This window comes from Vanessa tameamea, chromosome 15 (assembly GCF_037043105.1).
Source record: "Vanessa tameamea isolate UH-Manoa-2023 chromosome 15, ilVanTame1 primary haplotype, whole genome shotgun sequence".
Lineage (NCBI taxonomy): Eukaryota > Metazoa > Arthropoda > Insecta > Lepidoptera > Nymphalidae > Vanessa > Vanessa tameamea.
In genome coordinates, this window is record NC_087323.1 from 11,454,286 (window position 1) to 11,480,000 (window position 25,715).

At 33.5% G+C, this 25,715-nt stretch overlaps 1 protein-coding gene across 2 annotated transcripts in view; it reads right to left on the reverse strand.

Moving 5' to 3' along the window:
• The window catches only part of LOC113400215 (dopamine D2-like receptor), a 211,697-nt gene that overhangs the window by 42,635 nt on the left and 143,347 nt on the right, over positions 1 to 25,715 (reverse strand). For both annotated transcript variants that reach the window (XM_026639703.2, XM_026639704.2), the window contains exon 2: positions 21,309 to 21,840. In XM_026639703.2, coding sequence (XP_026495488.1) covers positions 21,309 to 21,710 — 402 coding nt within the window. In that variant the 5' untranslated portion in view covers positions 21,711 to 21,840. The remainder of the gene's footprint in view (positions 1 to 21,308; positions 21,841 to 25,715) is intronic.

Here is a 25,715-nt window from a genome sequence, read left to right on the forward strand (position 1 = left end):
TGCCTGCCTGGGTTTGAACCCGAAATCATCGGTTAAGATGCACGCGTTCTAACCACTGGGCCATCTCGGTTCGTTACAGTTAAAGTTACGCATAGAACACACAATGTGAGAAATTCATAAAAACGCTTTATAGCGCTTTTATTGACTAGACCACGGCAAGAAATAAAAATAAATAATTTAAAAAAAAAATTTGTAAAGGAATAAACAAAACTGAACTAGATTGAAGAAAGATGATTTGTCTCCAAAAACAATTTAATTTGTTGCTTTATTAGTGCTGAAATTTTAAAAGGTTAAGACTCAAGCTAATATATATCTACCTATGTAAGTAGTGAAGACCAAGGAGGTCCTAATGAGCGGTAATTATTGTTTAATCAGTTTTAACCCGTAAGAATATCAATTCTGGCTAAAGGAGAGTTCTGACAGTCTTCCTTTTAATTAACTCAAGTAGAGATTTTACTAATGTTGTCTGATTCAAATCGCTGACCTTTGGTTAAGTCAAATTTGTTATAGATGCTGCGCCAATGAGGGCTTAATGGAAAAAAAATGAGAAGCTATCGTAAGTGTTAGGCATAAAAAATGTCCTTGTCCTTTCTTGAGATTTAAGCTTACTTCATAGCAAAACATTATCAAATTCGGTTTAGTAGTTTAGCCCTAAAAGCGTAATAGACACATAAAGCTCCTTTCGCGTTTATAATATTAGTATAAATATATGATATAATATATTTTTTAAAGTAATCCAGTTGAGTGGGTTATACGAAGGATATCTGAATTGAAAAATCATTGGAACATTGCGGAGTGATGTTATTTTTATCTTTTGAAATGTTCCGTTTTATTTTGAAGCGAAATGTTTTAATTGGATATCTTTTTCATATAACATATATATCGAATTGTAAAGGAATATAGAAGAATATATTTGGTTATAATAATTACATATCTTTATGATTCTTAGACCCGAACACACTATGATAATATTTCCCCAAAAATATAGATTCACTTTCCGCGCACAAAATCTTATTTTACCAAAAGAAAATTGTACCAACTATAATAATTAACTCGTTTATTATAGTTTGAACGGCATTTAATTATGTAGTTTTCATTCAACGTTATTTCCAACTTCTTCAAGACGTCTGATGATGAAAATTAGCGTATAAATGACCAACGACAATACAAGAATTTAATAATCATTTTATTCTAGTATGCTGGCCAAGATAACAAAATTAATATATAAAATACTGATGTTGTGGCCCCCTAGTATCTTTTATATTTTATTTAACAGATGTAATTATTTAGGAGCCGTGATCTGGTTAGAAGAATCTTAACTGCGAATCTTAACCGATGATTCTGATTTCAAACTCGGTCAAATACAATTGAATTTTCATGTGCTTCATTTACAAATTGAATGTGAAGGAAATCATCGTGAGGAATCCTGCACCGATCCGGCTTATAAGCAACGTCGTGGAGTCAGCTCCGAACCTTCTCCTCAAAATAGAGGGAGGCTTTCAGGCCGTTGCTTTACTTTTACTTTACACAATTAATTTCCTTATATTTAAATATGATATCATAGATAAAATATAAGAAAAAAATTGAGTGTAATATTGGATAGCGAGAGAGAAGTTCATCATTTAGAAATAATGAGAATTTTGGTTGTGTTATGTGAAATATAACTAAACTAGTTATTGAATTGGAATTTTCCCATTTTTATTATATCTCCAATTCGATATGAAGTTGTCATGTCGAAGATTGGAGTCGAGATGGCACAGTGGTTTTAACCTAACCACTGGGCCATCTCGGCTCAATCGGGTTATAAAAGTCGTTAAAATATAGTCCTATTCTTACAATCAATACAATTTTCGTTCAAGCAAACGCTAAGACTTTCAATATTGAATAATTTAAATCTAATTTAAGTTAATATTCTAGAATTCTTTAAATAGAATCATGAGATGTTTCGATTTTTTTCTATAATGGGTTATTCAAATTTAAAACTGAAGCGTTTATCAATGATTCATAAATTCAAATCATTTGTAAAAAAAAAATCATTAATATAAAGTATATTATTCAATACAAGATTATATAGATTATATAAAATCGTGATGCTAATACTCGTTGACTTCAAGGCATATATATATATAGGCAGCATATATATACAGTTGTATTTGACTAATATAACTTTGTATTTTAATTTTTTCTTCGGTAGAATCTACATTCCGAACCGGTTGTAGCTTCATTAATATGATTTTATTAAATGACGATTCAAAAGTGCTTGTAAAAGCCTACTTGAATAAAGTATGTTTTGATTAAAATTTATTCTGTAATCTAATTTAATACATTTTTTCCGTTCTTTATAAATAGAAAACTAGAGCATAATTTAATGTTTTGTATTGATTTATTTTTTGTCTGTCGTTTGTATAACGATATAACCAATTATTATTAAGATACCACTTAGTTATATACTGGAAGTGTGTCAGTATTTCATTGTACTAGTATTTTGTTGGTGATGTAATAAATAAATAAAATAAATGATTGTTCAAGTAAAACTCGTATAATCACAAACTGATTTTGTTGAAGTTGAAAGCATATCAAAAACGAATAAATGGTGTATGAATTTGTCAATGTTCACCTATAATCCATTGAAATAAAGGTTAAAGTCCCGTAAACAAAGTTTTGTTTCATCAATTTATATTATTCTTGTTCGACCTGGGGTCAGTTTTGAAACTAAATTATAGGATAGGTTAAACCAATTACTGAATTCACCGTCTAAGTTTCGATCAGACCTTCCAAACTTAATCAGATACGAAGTCTGAGTTAATTATATGTCTTAAATTTAGTACTACATAGTAGTTGTTCCGTACACCTTTAATATCTTTCTACTAATCCAAATCAATGTTTCTGAATTTCGATTGTTGTGTTTCAGTATAATTTGAATCACTGTGGATACGAGAACTTTAGAAACTGCGTGAATATGTCTCCATATTAAACCTCAACCTCCTATCTAGTCTATATTAAGCTATATAAAAAATACATATGTACGTGTGAATAAGAATATGTTTATGTATTTATTAGTGTGTGTTTATTAAATTCGAAATTTAAAATGTTGTGTTTTTTTTTATTTATTTTAATTGTTAGATTTTAATTATCAAATCAAGTTTTACTTGGTGCGTAGGTACCTATTTATCGTATAATCTACCGTCAAACGGTAGTACTCAGTATTGTTGTGTTCCGATTTGAAGGGTGAGTGAGCTAGTGTAACTACAAGGTCATACGTAACAACTTAGCTGTCAAGGTTGGTTACGCATTGGTGATGTTAGGTATGTTTACGGCACTAATGTATACAGAGAGTGGTGTCGCTTACCATCAGGTGGTTCATTTGCCCGTCTGCCATCCTTAAAAAAATTCATTACATTAGAAACATTCATTAATAGAATGAATGCTGAGAAAGTTATAATCCAGCTTCTCGCAGTCTGTGTATGGAGCCATATGAAACGATTAGTTCCTCATTTGTTGACTGTACACTATCAGAAACCTTTAAGTTTAATAACTTAGTTACTAAGCTAGTTGTCCAAATTAAGTTATATTAACCGTACAACAGTCGCTTTAGTCTGAGAGCTAGCGATCTATTTTGATATTACTACGTATATATTTATACATAATATTAAACAGATTTTGCATTACGACATTTTCCTTATCCACCGAGATGATATAAACAAAAAATTGGTATATGGAAATCCAGTGGCCCTTTCCGGAGTTTGAAAATGCAATCGTCGGGCTGATTCATGTTTAATCAATACGTCTCTCATTGACTATAAATTTGTTAAAACCATCATCCAATCGACCGCCAGCCAGCTCTTAGACTAATTCTAAAATTTGTATACTTCAATATAACTTATGTGAGCGGTAAATCAACTTTGATTTATTAAAGCGTCTCAATATAATAATCATAATATCAGGATAGTATTTGAAATTGTTTTATCTAGGAAATTAGTGTACGAGTATAAAGTAGTACTCAAATAGATTTTTCTTTATGGCAGGAACTGACTTGGTTACTAATGGTAATTGATTACATTAACAGTCTGTAAATTTCCCACTGCTGGGCTAAGGCCTCCTCTCCCTTTGAGGAGAAGGTTTTTGGACCATATTCCACTACGCTACTCCTATGCGGGTGGAGTACACATGTGGCAGAAAATCGTTGAAATTAGACACATGCAGGTTTCCTCACGATGTTTACCTTCACCGCCGAGCACGAGATGAATTATAAACACAAATTAAGCACATGAAAATTCAGTGGTGCTTGCCTGGGTTTGAACCTGCATGTGTCTAATTTCAACGAAATTCTGCCACATATGTATCCACCGACCCGCATTGGAGCAGCTTGGTGGTATATGCTCCAAACCTTCTCCACAAAGGGAGAGGAGGCCTTAGCCCAGCACTGGGAAATTTACAGACGGTTAATGTAATATTGATGTATAACCCGATTTATTGCCTGCCGATTGCTTCATTGAAAGTGTGTCTTGTAATAGATCTTGTGCAGACTCGCTTGAGCAAGTACCATCTATTTATCAGGACAATATGACGACGCTTCGAGTAGCTGAGCTCGGGTGTTTAGAATTAGTGAGGCGTTGCGATTAATTAGATATCATATGGCAGAGCTTTGCACATGATCTGAGTGTGTATCACTATTAATTTTCGACAAACATATTAGCAATATTGCTATTTTCTTGGTTGAATAGTCTATGAGTGAGTCTTTGTTGCACCAAGGATATATCATCTATAAACTGGTTGGCAGGGCATATATATTTACTTCTATAATTCCATATTAAATCTATTCCAAGATTATAAACGACTAGCTGTTCTCCACGACTATATCCACGTAAATATCTTTATTCTGACTGATCGCGACTGTCAGTGAGTTTATCATGATGGTTATAAACAGTTAATACACAGTCACTGGCGCCTTTATAGGTTAGTAATGCGAAACAGTTTAAAAAAAATACTAATTTATTTGTGCCTGTATTTACACTGGCTCTTCTCATCCACACTTCAAACCCAAACACAATAATGCCAACTATTGCTTGATAAAAACTAGCTAGATCATCCGATATCCGATTCGGATATTTTTTTCTGAGTTACACATTTTTTATAAAAAAATGGCCTTTTTTTTCTAGCCAACGGGAAGGTTTTGTATTACCTTTGCAGATGTATCAGAAATGCGAAATAAACGAATCTTTTGATTGCGTAATCGTTCAAATCTAACAAATATAAGCTAATAAAAACCACAAAATTTTGAATTTAGATTTTTTAAAACACACACTAGGAAATACATAAGTATGTGCTTATTCACACATACGTATTTTTTCATATAGCTGAATATTAAATCTAGACGCTATTTTGGAGCGACTAGACAGAAGGTTTAATATGGTGATATATTCAAGCAGTTTCTAAAGTTCTCGTAATCCCTGTGATTCAAATTATACTGAAACACAACAATCGAAATTGGACCGCAGACGTTAATATTTGGTATTCATTAAATTTGTAACCTTCGCGCGTTCCTGAGAAAAGGGCTTTCACGGACAGACAGATGGACAGACGGAAAACGGACCAAGCAGTATAAGGGTTCCTTTTTCCTTTAAACCCGTCGGAACCTTAAATAGATTGGACGGATGTGACACGTCAGTTACTCTGGACGTGATCATAGAGATCACTTAGCCAAGTTTACAGATTTAATTATGTATTTAATAAAATGTTAGCTTGTGTTGGGTTTAACAAGACTAGTGCCTTATTCATGTAATACATACATATTTCTGCTATCTAAGATTAATATTATTTTAGTAAGTAACGTTACGTTGAAGTCTCAAAGCCTCTTGGTTAATGCTTATAATCCGTAGAGAGCATCCATTTTCAGACATCTAGAGTGCAGACACAAATATTGTATATTATACTTATATAAGATGTATTTATGTTATTTGATAACGACAAGACTGTGGTATCTTTATTATTATGCTTCTCAATATTTAAATACTGAAGGTCCAATACCGAACTGGTCCAGGGTTCTTGAATTGTAACAGGCGCAACTTATCCGAAGATAGTGGTTTCAAGTCAGGCAAGCTTTGCTGAATTTTCATGACCTTCATTTTCATTTATATGTTCAAAGTGGCCTTATATAAAGAAGACCTTAATTCCGAACTGGTAAATTTGAAGCTGTTGCTTAAATATTGATTTATAGAAAAATGATCGACCTAAATGCTACATGATTATATTTTAGAGCCGTATGGTTTCCGCCCTAAAACGCTTTCCTTGCGTTTTCCCCACAAAAAGGATACCCGTTTGTGAGAATTACCAGTGCTCAAGACCAATATCCACTAAAGAACCAGCTGTACCGTCTCCGTGTTTTCGGTGAGCGTCACGGGATCGCTTTCGCATATTACCGTGACGATGTGATTTCCAATCTGGAAAAGATACATCCCTTCTCTCGTTCGATGTAGGTTATTAATATTATATTACGCGAGTATAAACACCGAATTACCACTTAGCGCCTAGCGGATAATCAACTAACCGCTGATGGTGAACAAGGATTGGTGTTTTGCAAGGAGATGGTTGTTAATGTATAAGGTGAATAGCATTGTAAAACTGGAGCAGGTACTTATTTTTTTTAATGTTTTTATTATTATTTTTGTTAAATTTTCTCTTGCACTTAAAACACACCCATGAGCCGACTCTATACTTAGGATAATCGTAACGATCATCATTATGATCATAAACATAAACATAATCAGCCTGTAAATTTCCCACTGCTGGGCTAAGGCCTCCTCTCCCGTCGAGGAGAAGGTATGGAGCATATTCCACCACGCTGCTCCAATGCTGGTTGGTGGAATACACATGTGGCAGAATTTCGTTGAAATTAGACACATGCAGGTTTCCTCACGATGTTTTCCTTCACCGCCGAAAACGAGATGAATTATAAACAAATTAAGCACATGTAAATTCAGTGGTGCCTGCCTGGGTTTGAACCCGAAATCATCGGTTAAGATGCAAGCGTTCTAACCACTGGGCCATCTCGGTTTATGATCATATACATATTATATTACAGAAGCCGAAGGATTCCGTATATGTGATATTATTTGTTCGCCCGACGTCGAGGGTTCTCAACAGAATGATCTTTATGTCTCACGTCACAGCGTCTTATGTCGCCCTAAGTCATACACTAGTCAAAACCAATACTATAATTAATTATTATTATCTTACACAACACACACGCATACAAATATATATAATTCTATTGGGTGTTTGTTTGAGATCCCTGTAGAGTTAAGGTTTGGTAGGTGCGATATGGTTCCAAGAATTAATAAATCATATTCTTATTTCATCTGTACAAAGTTGAGATGAGAAGCGAATACGAGTTTATATTATTTTATGATCGAATCAGACAAATAGCAAAGTCCTATTGCAATAGTTTCCAAGTTACTGCTCGTTTCAGTTCTGTAATCGTCGAAACTTCCTCATAGGCTGGGAGTGAAGCTTTTGTTGTGGATTTTTGGGAAGCACATTTATATTAATAATTCAATATATTTTTTGTATCATTTTATCGACTTATTTGTGAATTTTTAGGATAGATTTTTATTGCAGAGAGTGGCATGTTTGAGCTGGATTTATGTCTTAGTGGGAGGGAATGACGAATAATTTATATGTATGTTACTAAAGTATCTCGGTTCACTCATTCGAGGCGATGGTGAAGTAGATCGAACAGTGAAGCACAGGATTAACACAGGGTGGATGAAATGGCGGCAGGTTACGGGAACAATTTGTGACCCACGTATTCCCCTTAAACTTATGGGGAAGATCTATAAGACCATGGTCAGACCTGCTGTCCTATATGGATCAGAGTGTTGGGCCACAAAAGGGATGAATGAAAGACAAATGCATGTAGCGGAGATGAGAATCTTGAGAGGAATGTGTGGTTACGCGAATGGATAGAGTAAGGAATGAGTACAGAAGAGGAAGTTTGAAAGTGGTACCGTTAGCCGAGAAGTTACGTGAAAGCCGGCTGTGATGGTATGGGCATGTTATGTGGAGGAATAAGGACCATGTTGTGAGGAAGGTCTTGAGCATGGATGTGGATGGATATAGAGGTAGGGGACGACCGAAGAAGCGTTGGATGGATTGTGTGAAAGCCGATATTGCTGGAAAGAATATTACTTGTGAAATTACGTCTGACAGAGAAGTATGGAAGAGGAAGACATGCTGCACCGACCCCAAATAAAATTGGGATAAGGGCAGGTGGATGGACGGATGGTAACTAAAATGTAAATATCAATAACATGATTTGTTTGCCGTCGGAAATATTCCGTAGCTGACCGTTATGTTGAAATCGATTCTTCTATTGTGATGTCTGATTTTCGATGTAACAAGATATTGATTTTTTCAATATTTAATGTAACTACGATTCTGAAAGCTCATATTGAAATCTTTATGTAATATTGTGTTAAACTAATATGAGCAACTAATCACAAAATCAGAGTATCTTATTTTATTCAGCTCGTTTATAAAATCATACTTATGAGAATTGTCATTGTATCTCACTTGTAAAATGTTGACAACCGACGTGCATTGATTTGCTATTATAATGCATATACTTTAAATATCATCATCATCATAATCAAAATCGCATAATTGTTTAAGCGTCAATAGCGCAATGATTTAAGGTCGACCTAGCGATGTAAAAATTCGCAGGATCGATAATGACCCCTTGGGTATTCTCGTCCCCACTAATAACACAAGCTTTAATTTTAAATCTAGATGTAAATAGGAATATTAGTTATTCCTTAAAATGCATTGCTATTATTCTTTAAAGAATAAAACTTTTTTAATACATCACGATCGGGTTCTCCGGTAAACGAGATTTATTACAAAATAGCTTTATGGAATCTAATAGTGGAGTTTAAGAGCGCAGACTGTAAAGCCATAAGCATTTTTAATCAATCATTTCTGAGAATGCCATCTCTCAGAATAAAACTCGCATCTATGAAATACAATATATTTCTATTTATATATTTCAAACGATACTCTTCATCGCGTTTTCTTTTCATTGAAATGAATACATACGTTTAATAATATAAATATAACTATGTAAGGTTTTAGGTCTATTGAAACGATACGATTAAAACTGCAAACGATTTGAGATATAGGTTCCGAGGATGACTAACGAACTCACTAGTGATCATTTTCAATTTATTTTTAAATAATTTACAATTTGGAGTTCGTTTCGTTTACTTGGTAAGGCTTTGTGCAAGCCCGTCTGGGTAGATATCCACTCACCAAATATTCGGCAATACTTAGTATTGTGGTGGTATAGTGTTCTGGTTTGAAGGATGAGTGAGCCAGTGTGACTACAGGTACAAGGGACATAACATCTTAGCTCCTAAGGTTGGTGGCGCATTGGTGTGGTGAAGGAATGGTTTTTATATATTACAGCGTCAATATATATGGGTGGTGGTGACCACATACCATCAGGTGACCCATTTGCCCGTCCGCCTACTTAATACATTAAAAAAATACGTGTGCGTCTCGGGACGCCCGACTGAAGTGATGACTTAAACCAATATAAGTTGAACTATTTAATATAAATATTATATTATATTATATGATATTATATTATATGATATTTGAATAAATACTGGGAGATAGTGGAAAAGAGTAACTATTGAGTTCCTTGCCGGTCTTTTCGGTATAAACTAGTTTCTGAACCGGTGGTAGCTTAACATTTAATTCAAACCTTTTTTACAACAGCAACCTAAAAAAGTGTTTTTGTGATTTAATATTATTTGTTTTATGTTTGACATTTATCCCACGAGCATCTCATTATTCAACCTTTAACTGCCCACTGGGTCATTTAAACTCCACAGAAAAAAAAGTAGCAACGAAAAATAGGTCCCAACAAAAAGTTCTCACCAAATATTGTAACCCTATAAATTTATATTTTTCAATATTTAATTTTATTAAAATATTGTATTTATCGTAATGATCATTTATCGATTATTTAACAAAACTTCGATTTTTGAATCTTAATCGTCTTTATATTTATTATCTGTTCGTTTTATGAGATGGCAACACTGCGTTGTCTACGTCGTTCATGTTATCGTTGTGCAGGCGCCGGTCATCTACCGACGCTTGTCAGTTTAAAACGTTTTTACTTCGTGAGTATATTCAGAGAATATTCCAGAATATTGGCATTTAATATATTGTTTCTACATTTCGTATATTGGTTTACATTCGTTTCAGATTATACACGAATTATATGTAAACGGAGGGTTACCTACGTCATCATCATATGTATCCATTTTTGAGAGGTTCAGGTTACTAAGCCGTAAGTAAAACAATTTATATTCGTTTAATCGAAGCAGATTAATTGTGTTTAGAGTGATATTTAATCAGTCTTTAGTTTAATTCCAGTGTTTGTACAAAAACCGGCCACGTGCAATATCTGACAAGTATTGCCGAATTTTCATTTATTTAAACACTCCTGAGGTGAGTTCACGCATTAATTACCTTTGATAATCGATATCCTACATGGCTCAGTAATAATTTCTATTAATTTTCTAATATTTTACTCAAAAACTGAACATAGACCTTGTCCATGTACTGGGTGACCTAAGTCGAATCCTATGGTGATTTAAATCGTTTAAAGGCATGATTGCGTTAATATAAATATAGTTCTTGCTTTTCTATATTGTATTATTGCAAATTAAGCAATAATTTCCCATATTTTGGCACTTTAAATATCCAATTTAATAATCTCAATCTTATGAGTTATTATTCAATTTTAATAACTTATTCTTGCTTGTACCTGTGTTTGGGGCATTCTTAGGACCTTCTTAGTGCTTACGCAAGATAGGTACTAAGTTGTTTCGTTCACAGGGAGTGTTTTTTTTTATTGATATATACTTTGAAAATTATATTCCAAAGTATTATAATATTGCTTGTTGGACTCAACTGAAGAGTTTTGCTGAGTTGAAGCTGCTGTTTTGTGGAGGAATTACTGCTTGTCCAGTGCTGCTGCCGCCGCTTCTGCTGCTGCTGCTGTCGTAGATTGCCGCTTTGCACTGCTTTTTGTTTGTTCTTGCATTGAAACAACAGTTTTATTTTATTTCTGGACGCCGAGTTTAGGGTTTGCACTATCCTGCTTTTTTTTTAATTCGAAATATAACTCCCCCTGATTTTTGTTTCATTGAATATTTTCTTAAAAATATTTTTTTTTAATAAAAACTTGTACAACCAACAAATTATTTTTTGTCCCCGTGACAATATTTTTTTATCGCCGTGACAATATTAGTAAAAATAATGTCATAATTCCATTGCCAGTATAAAAACATAAGACTTTTTTTAATAGTTCTTTTTAGTTTCTAAACTTAGTGAAGTAATTATCACGACAGAGACTGATGACGTACAAATTGTGTGCTCGTTTCAAATGGACCTGCTGAATATACGTGTATTCGAGTGCCTTGTGTAATCACATTTCAATCAACAAATGCTTTGAAGTGTTGTCTAGGTACGCGGATAAATATGAGCACTTACGTAAATAAACATCACTACTAAAAGTGCACGTACCATTATTAAAACGAATACCTACACGTAAATTTATTTTTATTCGTGTATTTTTAAAACAGATCTCCTAAAAAAACGATTGCCGTCAAATGTAAAATATTTCTTTTCTTATTAAAATATGTCCGTATGTATGTATACAATATGTCCACCGCCCATAGACAAAGGCACTGAAAGAAATATTAAAACTAATATTTTATATCCCTTGTGATTCTTGTCTGTGATTCATACATATATTTATATTGTCTAAAAGTAAAATAATAGCCGGAAAATCTTTAACTTCTGACTAAAAGCCTCCTCCGTTTGTTTACGAGATATATTATAAGCAAAAAATTAAATACAAGAAAACTCAGAAAAGGAAAATATAGTTTTAAAAGTCTCCTTCCGTGGCTTGCACCGCGTATGAGGGAGGGGCCGTTAGGTTGTTAGGTCTCCTGTATTCTTTTCGGTACCGCTGACGACGTGTCATAAACATTTCACCTGAGTAGATAAAACGTGACCAAACTTTTATCTATACTAATATTATTAATACGAAAATAATTCTGTCTATCTGTTTCCTGCTTTTTCCCGGTCAAACCACTGGATTTAATTTGATGAAATTTGCTATGAAACATTTACCAACACTAACACTTGACGACCAACCCTAAAATGAGCGAAGTCGCGTGAGAATACTACTCATCTTTATAATTTTGTACATTGAAATGCCTTATACCATATTTTTGACATGAGCCTTAATTGAATGGTAAATATTATTTTTAATTTAGGGCTGTTAACGGGTTTTTAACTGCCTGCTTGTAAATGTAGCGAAAAAATTCTTCAGGCTCTTATTATGTGTAAATAAAGGAACTTTCCTTACTAATATTGTAAATGTGAAAATGAGTTTGTTTTTTATGCTTTTACACCTTAACTATTCGACCGATCATCATGAAATATTGCATACATTTTGGCAGGGCCAGGGATACAGAAAAGGACGGGATACTTTTCATCTGCTCTCTCGCTTTAACACATAGGGAAGCCGCGGACAGGAACTGGTTACTCATCCGAGTAAAATTAAACGTGCTGTATTTCGTTAATGTTTAAAGTTTCAGGTCAAGGTAAACAAAGTTTAAGGTTAGTTAATATGAACAAAAGCATTCATTAAGATAAGGCTGGCAAAGCGTGACCTCTGACCTCCTTCAGTTATGTATACGTAACATCGACTCCTTAGCGAACTTCGTTGCTAAATTGCTTAGTGTAAATATAAACTTATTGAGGATAGTAGTAGAGTTCTTGGCAGAATTTTCGATTGGAAACAACTTAGCAAACTTGTTTTTTTTTAAACTTTTAAATTATCATTGTTATTTATATTAAACTGGTAAATGGACTCTACGTGATGGTAAACTCACCATCACAAAAACATTGGTGCTGTAAGTTATTCACCATTAATTATATCGTCAATACACTACCAAGCTGGAGAACTGAGATCTTGTGTTCTCTGTGCCGATAATTATACTGGCTCGCTTTACCGTCAAACCGAAACACAATGATACTAATTATTACTGTTTGGAGGTAGAATATTTGATGGATAGAATAGAATAGAATATATGACCCATACGGAATTTCACAAAGCCCTACCTCCAAGTAATCTTGTCTACATATTTAGTATGTAGAAACTTATTAAGGGCTGTCCTGAAAGTTTTATTGTTAATATTTAACCAACACGTTACCTCACGTTAACTTGCTTATTATCTTAAAGCTTATGCAAAACAATTATCTACCTGTTCTGATCCCTTCTATTGAGTAAACTAGCGAAACAGCCTGTGTAGAACTTGAAAGTGTCGTTAAGTTATGCGTAAAATGAAAGCCTCCTACTGGTTAATATGAATTGTTTGAAAATATATTATAGTATGTTTCATTAAAATCATTTACATTTAATAAATATTTCTTGTCTATTAGATTCAGATCTTAGCTAAATTCATATAATATCGTAAATTTATTTGTAGACTAAATTGGTGGTAGGTCCTTCTGCAAGTCTATCTGGATAGCTACCGCCCAAACACCATATGTTCTACCCACAAGCAGTAATACCTAGAATTGTTGTTTTCCAGTTTGATGGGTTAGTGAGCCAGTATAATACCCACCACAAGGGATCGTAAATCATTCTTAAAATCAAGTAATCGAAAATGGTTAAGGCATTTCTTGTCTCTAATTTTATTTTTATTACAGCTGTGTAAAGTGACGATGTTTTAATTTTGATCAATGTTTTGATTTGTGACTCTTTGAATATCCAATAATTTTGTGGAGACGTCGTATCTCTTAAGTTAATTTCATTTGCATACGACAAGTGCATTGAAATGAAATTTCAGAGGCATCTGGACTGACAACAGAGCCAATATAATGATTATTACATTTAGTAGAAGAATTATTTTATATAACACTTTTATAACTGTTTTGTAATAAATTTTATTAATCCGTGTGATTTTTGTGTGAGTTGCGAGGCGTGATAACGGATAATTACGTCAGAATATCCCTAACGACCAGAGACATTGCGGTTTTCGAGAAACTGACGATTGAGGGATACGACGCTGAATTCAATCTTACTCGCTACTCTCCCATCGATATAATTTATTTTATATATAATAATAATTAAAATATGGCTATGGATATTTTAACGCTGAATTTTTTCACATGAAATTTGCGAGTTTCAGAGATTTTTGGTTGCGCATGTAATATAATTCATTGTATAACGTGACTTTAACACGAGGTCTGCTAGTAGTAGTAAAGCATATAGCCAATTGCATGTGGGAGACTATAGCGCACAAGTATGTGCGCAAACAGAGATAATCTCTATTTCCTTATTCTCCTAATCCGACAACACCGGAAAAAGTTCAGCCGCAGGATCAACAGTTTACGTAGACTACCAAACACACACTTCCAACTTCCAAACTCCAGATTTTTACTGAGAATTTCAAAAATGTATTGGTCCAACACAGTGTTTGTCGGCCTTATAATCAATATACTTGACAAAAAATTTATGAAATAAACATCAAATGTATCATATAATTGATTTGGGTAAAATTAAACTGTCAAAAAATTCCTCAAATCTCTAGGAGATGAAAATACCTCGGAACTGGATAAAATCTCTTACAGATATTTATCGATATTAAATAAATCTTGTTATATGTCGGTAATGTTGTCTTCCAAGTATGAGAAAGCTTTAAACGTGACTTATTACGGTATTCGACGAAAAAACCAAGTTATTTTCAATTCCTAGAATGCTTTGTAGGTATTATGAGTAAATTGGATTTGTTTGGACAATAGGAATATGGAATATAGTATAATATATATCAAATAGTCAGTATAGGACAAATTGATAAATAATAAATATTAAATAGCATATTTTTGTCATCACTTGGTCGTATAAAAGTAACAAATGTGTTACTCCTGTAAATGAAACACCTGAAGTGGTCACCATTGTCCATAGCTATAGGTACTTTAAGAATATAATAATTCATTTAGCATCAATGTGTCACCAATCTTGGGAACTAAGATGTTATCTCCCTTGTGCCTGTAGTTACACTGGTTCACTTTATTGCCAACATTTACAACAGTCCTTGTCATTTTTCAACCAATTTACTCCAACGTTAATAAATTATATACCTAAACATTCCGTGCTGTATTTTTTGAGTTCAGAAAGACAGATTTATTTGGGACTTTGTTTTATAATAAGCAATGTAGTTGAGTAAGTGTAAAGGAAGTCTTCTTGTCAGATTTTTGATGCGCAAATTGTGCAGAAATCATTTGATAGAAAATTTCAAAACCATTTTATTTGATCGACACGTGATTTAAACCCTAGACCTCAGCTAAATAAGCTAGGCATTAGATAAACGATTCTGAGGCTGTTGGTCGATTCTATTGTGTACAAAACAATCAGCGCCATTGTCGTTGTAAAACAATGTGACCGTCACAGGACATCCGGTAGATGTGACAGATCGAAATTAATGGTTATTGAAATAATTTATTACGAAAGAAAATCAATAAATAAATATAAAATATACATAAAATATAATAAAATAGTATATGTGCCACGAGGGGAGGAGATAGTAGCAGGATAGGGAGGAGGTATGATGGGCATGGTCACGGCATCCACTGAGTCATATCTCTAAAGCACACCAATAGATGATAAGCCAGAACTACAGCCCAGAGCCATCATCAGCTGTACTGTAATGGACCCATATATACTTATAATATATGAGAAATCAATATACCTAAGACAGTTAAGTTTACTCCAGGTACAACGTATGTAATTAACGAACACCTTTCACGACATACGTCACGTCAATTTTCAAGACATGTGCTTCGCAACTGACAGCTAAGGCTCGAGACTCAGGCATTAATCGAACTTTCTCGTTAAAATATCTCAATAAGGTCCATTAAACATGTCCTTTTAGTAAAAACAATTAAGAGTGGAAGAAAATAATTACTTAGCTTATAATGCAAATAACAAAATCCTGGATTCTCATGTTGGTTGAGACATTAAAATTTGGATTTTTCTGTAAGATAATTTGAGCATAGCATCTGGGAGCATGGAAATTGTCTGTCTGTCTTTCCATGGAGAACGTAAACTCGTTGGTCTTGCACTCTCCGGTCATCTCATCGGTTTATAAAATTAAAGAAATAAATTAGCCAGAACGAGATCACGTACGTTTTCAAAATATGATCTTTTTGTCATTTCTTTTTCATTCAATGGTTGTTTTAATTAAAAATTAACTGGTCGGAAAGTTACGTATTCCTTCTAAAACTAGTCGTCAGTCTAAGCTTGTGGGTAAGGAAAATTGTCTGTGTCGTACAAATTTGCATAAGAGCCTTATGAGGCTTTGTGCAAGCACGTCTACGTAGTTACCATCTTATATATTACCGCCTAGTAGCAATACTTATAATATTGTTGTGTTCCTGTTTGAATTACATGAACATCTTATTTACCAAGGTTGGTTGCGCATTAACGATGTAAGGGAATTTTAATATTTCTTATACGGAAATTGTCTATTGGCACTGGAGACCACTTACTATCAGGTGGCATTTGTCAGTTCGTTTACATTAACAGCCTGTAAATTTCCCACTGCTGGGCTAAGGGCCTCCTCTCCCTTTGAGGAGAAGGTATTGGAACATATTCCACCACGCTGCTCCAATGCGGGTTGGTGGAATATACATGTGGCAGAATTTCGTTGAAATTAGACACACGAAGGTTTCTTCACGATGTTTTCCTTCAACGCCGAGCACGAGATGAATTATAAACACAAATTAAGCACATGAAAATTTAGTGGTGCTTGCCTGGGTTTGAACCCGAAATCATCGGTTAAGATGCACCACTGGGCCATCTCAGCTCAGTCCGTTTAGGAGTACAAAAATTACAAACACACGCTAAGCGGTAATTTATATATGTATATATATATATATATATATATAAAGAATCTTTGATTTGGATGTTGCCGATGAAAAGACCCGTCGGGCACACGGCTAGTCTCGTAATGAAGCGTAACTGACAAACAAAGACGACTATTATGATATATAGATAAGTTAACTACCTGACCCGAATTTCGCCGAAATTTAACTTAACTTTAGATAACCTTATAAGGCTCCCGTTTGAATGTTCGACGGACTTTGAATGAGTAATCTCGAATCTTTTGACGAATTGTTTATTTAAATAGCAAATTTAAGTTATACGCTTAACAAAGTGGCCTTGCGAAGTCGAAACTCCATTATTGTTTCAGGAAATAATTTAAATGATTTTCTTCTTTCAAAATTTTGTACATCTTAGTTAAGACTGGTTTAAAAAAGAGCTCCAAAGGTTATTTATAATAAATTTATTACTACATTTTTTTAATATTTTTTTGTTGACAAGAAAAAAGCCTGTAAGTATCACATTATTGAGAAAACGCTTCAACTTCGAGGAGAAATTTGTGCGTGAGAAACTAATGCGGGATTTTTATCCGACTCAAGCAGGTTTCCTCACGATTTTTTTCTTTTCCATCAAGCACGAGAATTATAAACACGCATCGAGCAGAGGAAAACTTAACGGTTCTTATGCGGGATTAAACCCGTATTCTGGAACCCAAACCCAGCATGCGTAATTTTATCGTATTGTACTTTATATTTTGTTTGCAAAAGTTCTCCTGAGAGGCAAAGGCTTTATAGGTTCTTAAGTAGAAAGTGTAGTGTTTACCATCTGATGGTGAGTGGTCACCATCGCCCATAGACATTGACATATGGAGAATTAACCAGTTCCAACATCGACAATGCATCACTAACCTAGGTAATGGAGATGTTATGTCCGTTGTGCTTTTTACACTGGCTCACTAACCCTTCAAACCAGAACATATCAACAATATAAAAGATGTATAAGATTGGTCTGGGTGTAATATATAATTACATCACAAAAGTTAAGCTTTTTTCTTGAAGGGATAACTTCTTATGGAACGTAAACCGCTTCGTTACGTAACGCGTTACGGCGCCCGTCTGGCTTCCCTTTCTCTTACGCATAGGGAGTAATTTAGGGAGTAATTATACTAATAATGTACAAACACAAAATTCTAATGTACATACTCTAGAATTGTAACTAAGAATAAAATATATTTTATTATCAATAAAATATTTTATTAGTACATAACCTTTCGTTACATTATCATATTAATATAAATAAAATTCAAGTAATAACATGAACTTTTCTCAAGTTAAAAATTAATATCAAGACTTTACTTCAAAATGAAATAATTTAAGGATTATTAATTTTGGGATACTAAGTTCTTAAGGACATTTTGTCCAACTGTGGTCTAAATAACTTCGCCAATGAAGCAAAACTTGGCAACAAGCCCGGAAAGCGCTGAAAGAATATAAATAACAAAGTAAAGTCTAGACGGTATAAAAGTTTAAATTATTATTAAAAGAACGAGATAATCCTTGCAATTTCACAGAAAAATAAGACTCTAATGAGAATGATGAATGAATGAATCAACTCCGGAGGAAACAAACATGTTTACTGACTGAATGATAAATTACTCTATAAGATTTGTATATTATCCGATAATTCACAACAACGTATCAAGGTTTAAAACATTGATTTCTACAAAAATCTATGACTAATTTCTAAAAAAAAAAAAATGTATTTGTTCAAGTAAATTCTTTGAAAGCTAATTCAAGCTAATATACGTAGATACTGCTAAGAAGAAATGCCTGAAAATTCATTAGTTACTGATAAATAAAATTGTTAGTTAATAATACAGTGAAATTATTGGGCTAAGGCTTCTTTCTTCGAGGAGAAGATTTAGCACAAATTTTACCACCCTGTTCCAACGTGGGTTTGGTGGATACACATGTAGAATTATTTCATTGAAAATAGACATGCGAGTTTGATCACGCTGTATTCCACCGCGAAGCATGAGGTGAATTATAAACATAAATTAAATACATGGTAATTCACTGGTGCTTGTCAGGACCTTACAGTCTTCAGTTTAGATGCATGCGTTTATATTATATCCTGTCTGAAAATGTACATATTCTAACTTCACATTTTCTATCGTGCACCTAATCTCTCATCGAGATCAATATGTCTTAATTAGCAAAGTTAAGTTTAAGAAATTTTACCATAAAAACACCAAGGAAGGATTAACTAACGAGAAAGGAACTGATTGTTTCAAGTTTTTCTCATCTTCTCGTGCTTTCAATATAGCTTATAATTTTAAAACTTTTAAGCTAATTGCTGTCATTTTTTTTGAACTCAGGAGCTGACTTGATTTTTTAATCTGAACAGCTTTATGCATAAAATTAATCCAGGCAATATAAAGGATACATTTTATTCTGGAAAATGGATACGGTTCCCGAGAGATTGGAAATTTAATCTCTAAGTCGAGAGTCGTAGTACTTAATATTCCTTGCACATCCTTAGAGCTTAATTATATTTATAATACTAATCAGCTGATGGGTTCAGCTATCTCTAGGGAAACTATAAAATTAAAAAAATATGCACTTGCGTATTTGAGATACATACGTTTTAGTAATAAAATCGATATTATTGTACTTGTATTGTAAAATCGATATAATGTATAATTATGTTTTTTTAATTACTAGGATAGTATGAAGAAATCTTATATTCTGCTGTCAAGATGTTTTTATTTTGCAGTCGGCATTCTAGACACCTAGTTTAAGTGGTCTCTACTGCCCATAGACAGTACTGTAAGAAATATAAATCATTTTTTACATCGCCAATGTGCCACCAATCTTGGGTAGAACAAAAGTTGACGACCTCCGTGGCCATGGTATACCGGTTTTCATGGGTAGTCGATGTAGAAAAAGTTCATTATTTTTTTATGTTGCCTTGGGTCTGGGTGTATGTGGTACCGTCGTTACTTCTGATTCTCCATAACACAAGTGCTTTAGCTACTTATATTCGGATCAGAGTAATGTATGTGATGTTGTCCAATATTTATTTACTTATTTAAAGTCATTTTTTTTGATTAAGGATTACTTAGCAAGCATTACTTATTGAATGTCAAGAAACAAAAAAAAAAATACAAATACTAATGGTTTGGAAAACCTCATACCTGTGAAGAACCAGCGACAGAAACTCAGCGGCAACTTCTTGGTATTTTTTTTAACAATTATATTTATAATGTAATTTTTCATATAACTATTTGAAATGGCTTGGGGCGATCTTTTCATTCCCAAGGTATGCTATCTATGAAGTCATTAGTTTTATAGTATTCTTTAACACGCAAACATTTGTAAACGTTTTTTATTAAACTTTGCAATTGAGTAATTTTGAGCGTTTTCTGGGTAATCCTGGTAATAATTCAATTGTATGTAATAATATCTAGTAACATATCCTTTTGTAAAAACTACTTAGTTTAGTTTTAGTTTCGTAGTTTAGTTGTAGAATTATTAACTTTGTGTAGTCGGCTCGGGTAGCTTACGTAAGTAACTTATGCTATGACCGCTGTGGCTGAAACCGATCAGGTCATTATTATTATTAATATCCTAGCACTATGGGCGACAAATTTTCTACAAAAGTTTTTTTACGTTTTTACGGACATACCTAACGTTATCAAGTATATATTGAAAAGCGATGTTTTAATATCTTTAAATTTGTTTCTTAAAGAAAATTTGTGCCCCAGGTTCTGTATTGCGCGACTAGCCCTCTTCTGCAGCACAAATATCGTATTGATATCGGCTGCATTACTCTAGAGCTGAATGCCACTGGACAGTATACTGTAGAAGTTTAACTAAAATAAACAAGGCGAGTCGTATCCAAATAATATTATATTAGTTTTTTTTTTAAAAAATGAACTCCTCTCATTTATAAAATATATTTATAATACCTGATGTATATACTCATACATTCGACAATATGATAGTAAATACTCTTGATTTGGGTCAATCTCCCAAACTTCGATTGCACAAGAGATATTATTGGGTACATGTGCCCACACAGGTGCCTACTCTAATATCCTATTTTAATACGTAATCGTATAAGATTAGGTGCTGCACTTTATGAAATTTGCGAGGTACGAGATTGTAAACACCTTGTTGGCTGTGTTTGAAAACGAATTGACTCACACAAATAACATAATATCTTTTTATTTGTTCGACTCGGCTTTGAAACCGGGATCTGCAGCCTCATAAACTAGACACAAAACAAATGAGGATGTTACTATACATACGAAAATAATTTAAATTAAGTAACTTACCAGATAATAAACTCCGAATGGCATGACGACCACCGCTACCAATAAGTCGGCTACCGCTAAGCTAACAATAAAATAGTTCGTCGCTGTTTGTAAACTTCTCTCCCTAGCAACACTTAAGATCACCAGCACATTACCGAACAACGTCAACAATGGAAACACTATTAACGACAACGCCCACAGATTATAATGCACGTCACTACACGTTCCATTTTTAAACGTAAAATTCGAAAAAGTTTCGTTAAGCGTTCTGTCAAAATTTAATTCACTGAAGTCTAATGAATAATTTGTAAAACTCGTTTCATTATCTGTGATAGTTTTATTTTGACGGAAATCCGGTGGTCGGAGGTTAAACGTTATTTTCGATATATTCTTGCAGTGATTGATGCATCTGTTGGTATCCATTTCAATATCTCGACGTAATAGATTTATCGTAATATATTTTCGGTTCGTTTTCCATTTGATTGGATATCTGTTTGATTTCGTTCGTGATCGCGTTCACGATTTCTTTCCGGCATCGTCCTGTTTCTGATATCTGGAACAAGATTAATTTGATTACGCAAAGTTATGATTTTCAAGTTTCGTGATTATGAGCAATAACGGGTAAATTATTATAGGATATGTACGGCTTGGGTCGATATTATATTAATTATTAAGAATGTATACTAGAGGCCGTTCACCGAGCTTTAATGTGTAATCATAGTAGTGTCTTAAGATTTAGTGTAAGAAGGTTTTATATATTTGACAATAAAAAACTATTTGATTGAACTCTAAATATCGAAATAGTTATTTTTTTTATGGTATTGGTTGGCGGACGAGCATATGGGCCACCTGATGGTAAGTGGTCACCACCGCCCATAGACAAAGGCGCTGTAAGAAATATTAACCATTCCTTACATCACCTATGCGCCACCAGCCTTGGGAACTAAGATGTTATGTCCCTTGTGCCTGTGATTACACTGGTTCACTCACCCTTCTAACAGAATCACAACAATACAGAGTACTGTTATTTGGCGGTAGAATATCTGATGAGTGGGTGGTACCTACCCAGACGGGGTTGCACGAAGCCCTACCACCAAGTAATAGATTTACGGATATTTGTTTTATGTATTTTATTAGCATAGGTTATAAAACAAAAGGCAGGTGGATCGAACCAAACATTAAAGTGAAGCAAGAGAGCGAACACAAAATCAAGCGAGTCCACATTCCCGATATTACGAATCAAAAAAAAAATATCAAAATATACTTTATTCAAGTAGGTTTTTACAAGCACTTTTAAATCGTCATTTAACAAACTATTTAAAGTAAAGCTTCCACCGGTTCGGAATGTAGATTCTACCGAGAAGAACCTGCAAGAAACTCAGTAGTTACTCTTTTTCAATATCTAAAAATAGTTGTTATATATCATGTTAGTTAAATGCAATTATATACATATGTATGTTATGTCTCCTGCCTCGAAGTCAACAAGCATTAACTCCACGCTTTTTTATCATTAATATACTCTTGTATCGAATAATATGCCTTTTTTACCAATGTATTTTTTACAATTGATTTGAATCTATGAAACGGCAAAGTTAAAAATGTCTGCGGAATTTTATTATAGAAGCGGATACAATGCCCCAAGAATGATTTATTGACTTTGCGGAGTCGGAAACTTGGCGTTCTAAGCTTATCCTTACTTCTTGTGCACATACAATGATTATCACTGATTTTATCAAAGTGATCAATGCCACTGTGAATATACATAATATTGATTTAAATATTAAATAAAATTGTAGGAATTGTAAAATTTTTTTTAGAAAATATGTTACTAGAAAACTAGAGGTCATAAAAGTATGGTAAACAAGATGTTTTGGCTGAGTTATCACGAGCATTGATGAACCTGGTCGACTTTGGAGCGCTGTAACATTATTTAAAATTGACCAAAATGAAAAGATTTTTAAAGCAAATTTTTCAAAAAGACATGCTCTATAAATTCGTTCTGATCTATTTTTGTCCTAAATTAAAAAGAAAAAAAGTTATTAAGCAAAAAAGAAAATTATTAAGCAAATTTTCTCAATTTTTTGCTTATAACTTTTTAAATTTTAAGTTTTGGTAAAAAGTCATAAAAACATAATTGTAGCCACAACGATTTGCTACAAATTATGTTTTCACAAATTTTCCGTAAAATGAATATTTTCGAAGATATAGTTAAAAATATGTTTCCACCCCTTTTTTCAAGATGGCGGGCGGGGAATAAGGGCGCCAACCCCACAAACTTGGGGTTAAGGTTCTATTGACCCCCCCTACATGTCCCACAAATAAAATCGCGTCCTCTAGGAAATGTTCAGTCAATGTAACATTTCAATGGACTATAAACTTATATATGTTATACCGTAACTACTGAACTAAAATGTGCCTCTTACTACACTGTATCACTCTCACCTGTCAAACCAGAACACAATTTTTCTATTGATTTGATGCCTTATAGAATAAACGATGACTTAACAGTACCATTTCTGTTTGCTTTCACAAATCTCCACCACCAAGTAAACGAATAGAATTAACACAATTGTGAATACTTTAATTTAATCTAGGCAAGTACTACCAAGAAAAAGTTTTTCACTATCAAATATAAATATTCTGCCTTTCATTTTGAAATTGATATTGACGCAAGATAGGTTTGCGGTCCAGAACAAACAGATGTACAATATGATCCAATCCTAAAATATTACTCGTCAAAAAATTCAATCATTCTTGATATTTGAAAGTTACTCCCGAGGTCTCTGGTCTAGTAAAAGTTTTTAGGGGATAATAGGTCACCCGAGAGTTAGTTGACACACCAGCGTCCATAGATAGTGCTGTAAGCAATATTAACCATACCTCACATCGGTAATACCTTGTGCCAGATACACTGGCTTATTCACCCTTCAAACCGGAACACAATAGTACTAAGTATTGCTGATTACAGGTCTGATTGCTAAGACTTCCTCCCCCTTTAAGGAGGTTTGGAGCATGTTCCAACACGCTGCTCCAAAGCGAGTAGGCTGCCGAATTTCGTTGAGATTAAACACATGTAGGTTTGCTCATGATGTTTTCACCGCTGAGCGCGAGATGAATTATAAACACAAATTAAGCGCATAAAAATTCAGTGGTGATTGCCTGGGCTTGTACCTCAATCATCGGTGAGTTGCACTCGTTCTAACCACTGGGCCATCTCGGCTCTTCTTTGCTGTTTGGTTATAGAATATGTGATGAGCTTACCTAGACGTGCACAAAATGAAAACCTAAAAAATATAGTTAAACACCAGACCGATTTACGTGTAAATTCATAAAAATAAATTGAATTATTTTGTTGTATCTAAATTAAAATAATTGAAATAAGACAACCATTTTTACGTCTATTTAACAGATGATTAATATTTCTTAGTTTGCCAATATCCCAGAGTGGTGGTGACCACTTACCATTAGGTGACCAATTTGTCAGTATGCGTACGTAATGAACTACAAATTTAAGTCACTAAAAATTAAGAAATTATAATCTCAAACCAAAGTGATTTCTGTATTGTCTATAATCCTAAGTACACGTTTAGAATACTGTTAAAGCAAGGTCGGTTAAACCATAAGTACAATATTTCACTTAAATATTCAAATTTCAACGTCAGCCCAGAGGGTTTTCAAACTACCTTTAAGATACACGACCTATAAGTTAAATGAGTACGCGGTTATTAAGTGAATTATTTAAGAGGTAAAGACGGTTAGCGTTAAAGCTATGAATAATTAAATAGATATGATAATATTTTTAATTTAGAAGCGTTATTTAATAGTACCTCATAATCATAATATGTTTAATGTTACACAATCAACTTTGATAATAAAATTTATAAATATTAAATGTGATAAAAAAATTAATGTCTACTAACATTAGTTTTATATAGCTTATGGTCTGAAAGATACGTTTTTTAATATATTAAAATTTCGTCGACAGACTTTCCCTGTAAACAGTAGGTAGTAAAATACATAAAAAGTACCCTCCCATTTATAAAAACTAAATTTACTTTATTCAAGTTTAAGGTGTAAAAACTTACAAGCAATTTTGGATCGTCACTTTACAAAACTATATTGAGCGAAGCTACGACCGGTTCGGAATGTAGATTTTACTGACAAGAACCGGCAAGAAACTCAGTAGTTCCTTAGCGGATGCCTAATTTATAAACGAGAGCTATTTCGAATTTCAGTTTTTTTCAGATTTAGAGACAAATCTAGTGTTTTTATTGTGGCTTGATAGTCAGAACACACGAGTTTAGAAATACAGATAGCAGGTAGACCTACTTGTATATATGTGACCGTTTTTCAAAAAATGAATTCGTATTTGAAGTCCACTTTCCGTTATGAGCTCGGGGTTTATAAAAGAAAGTGACTTTGTGAAAG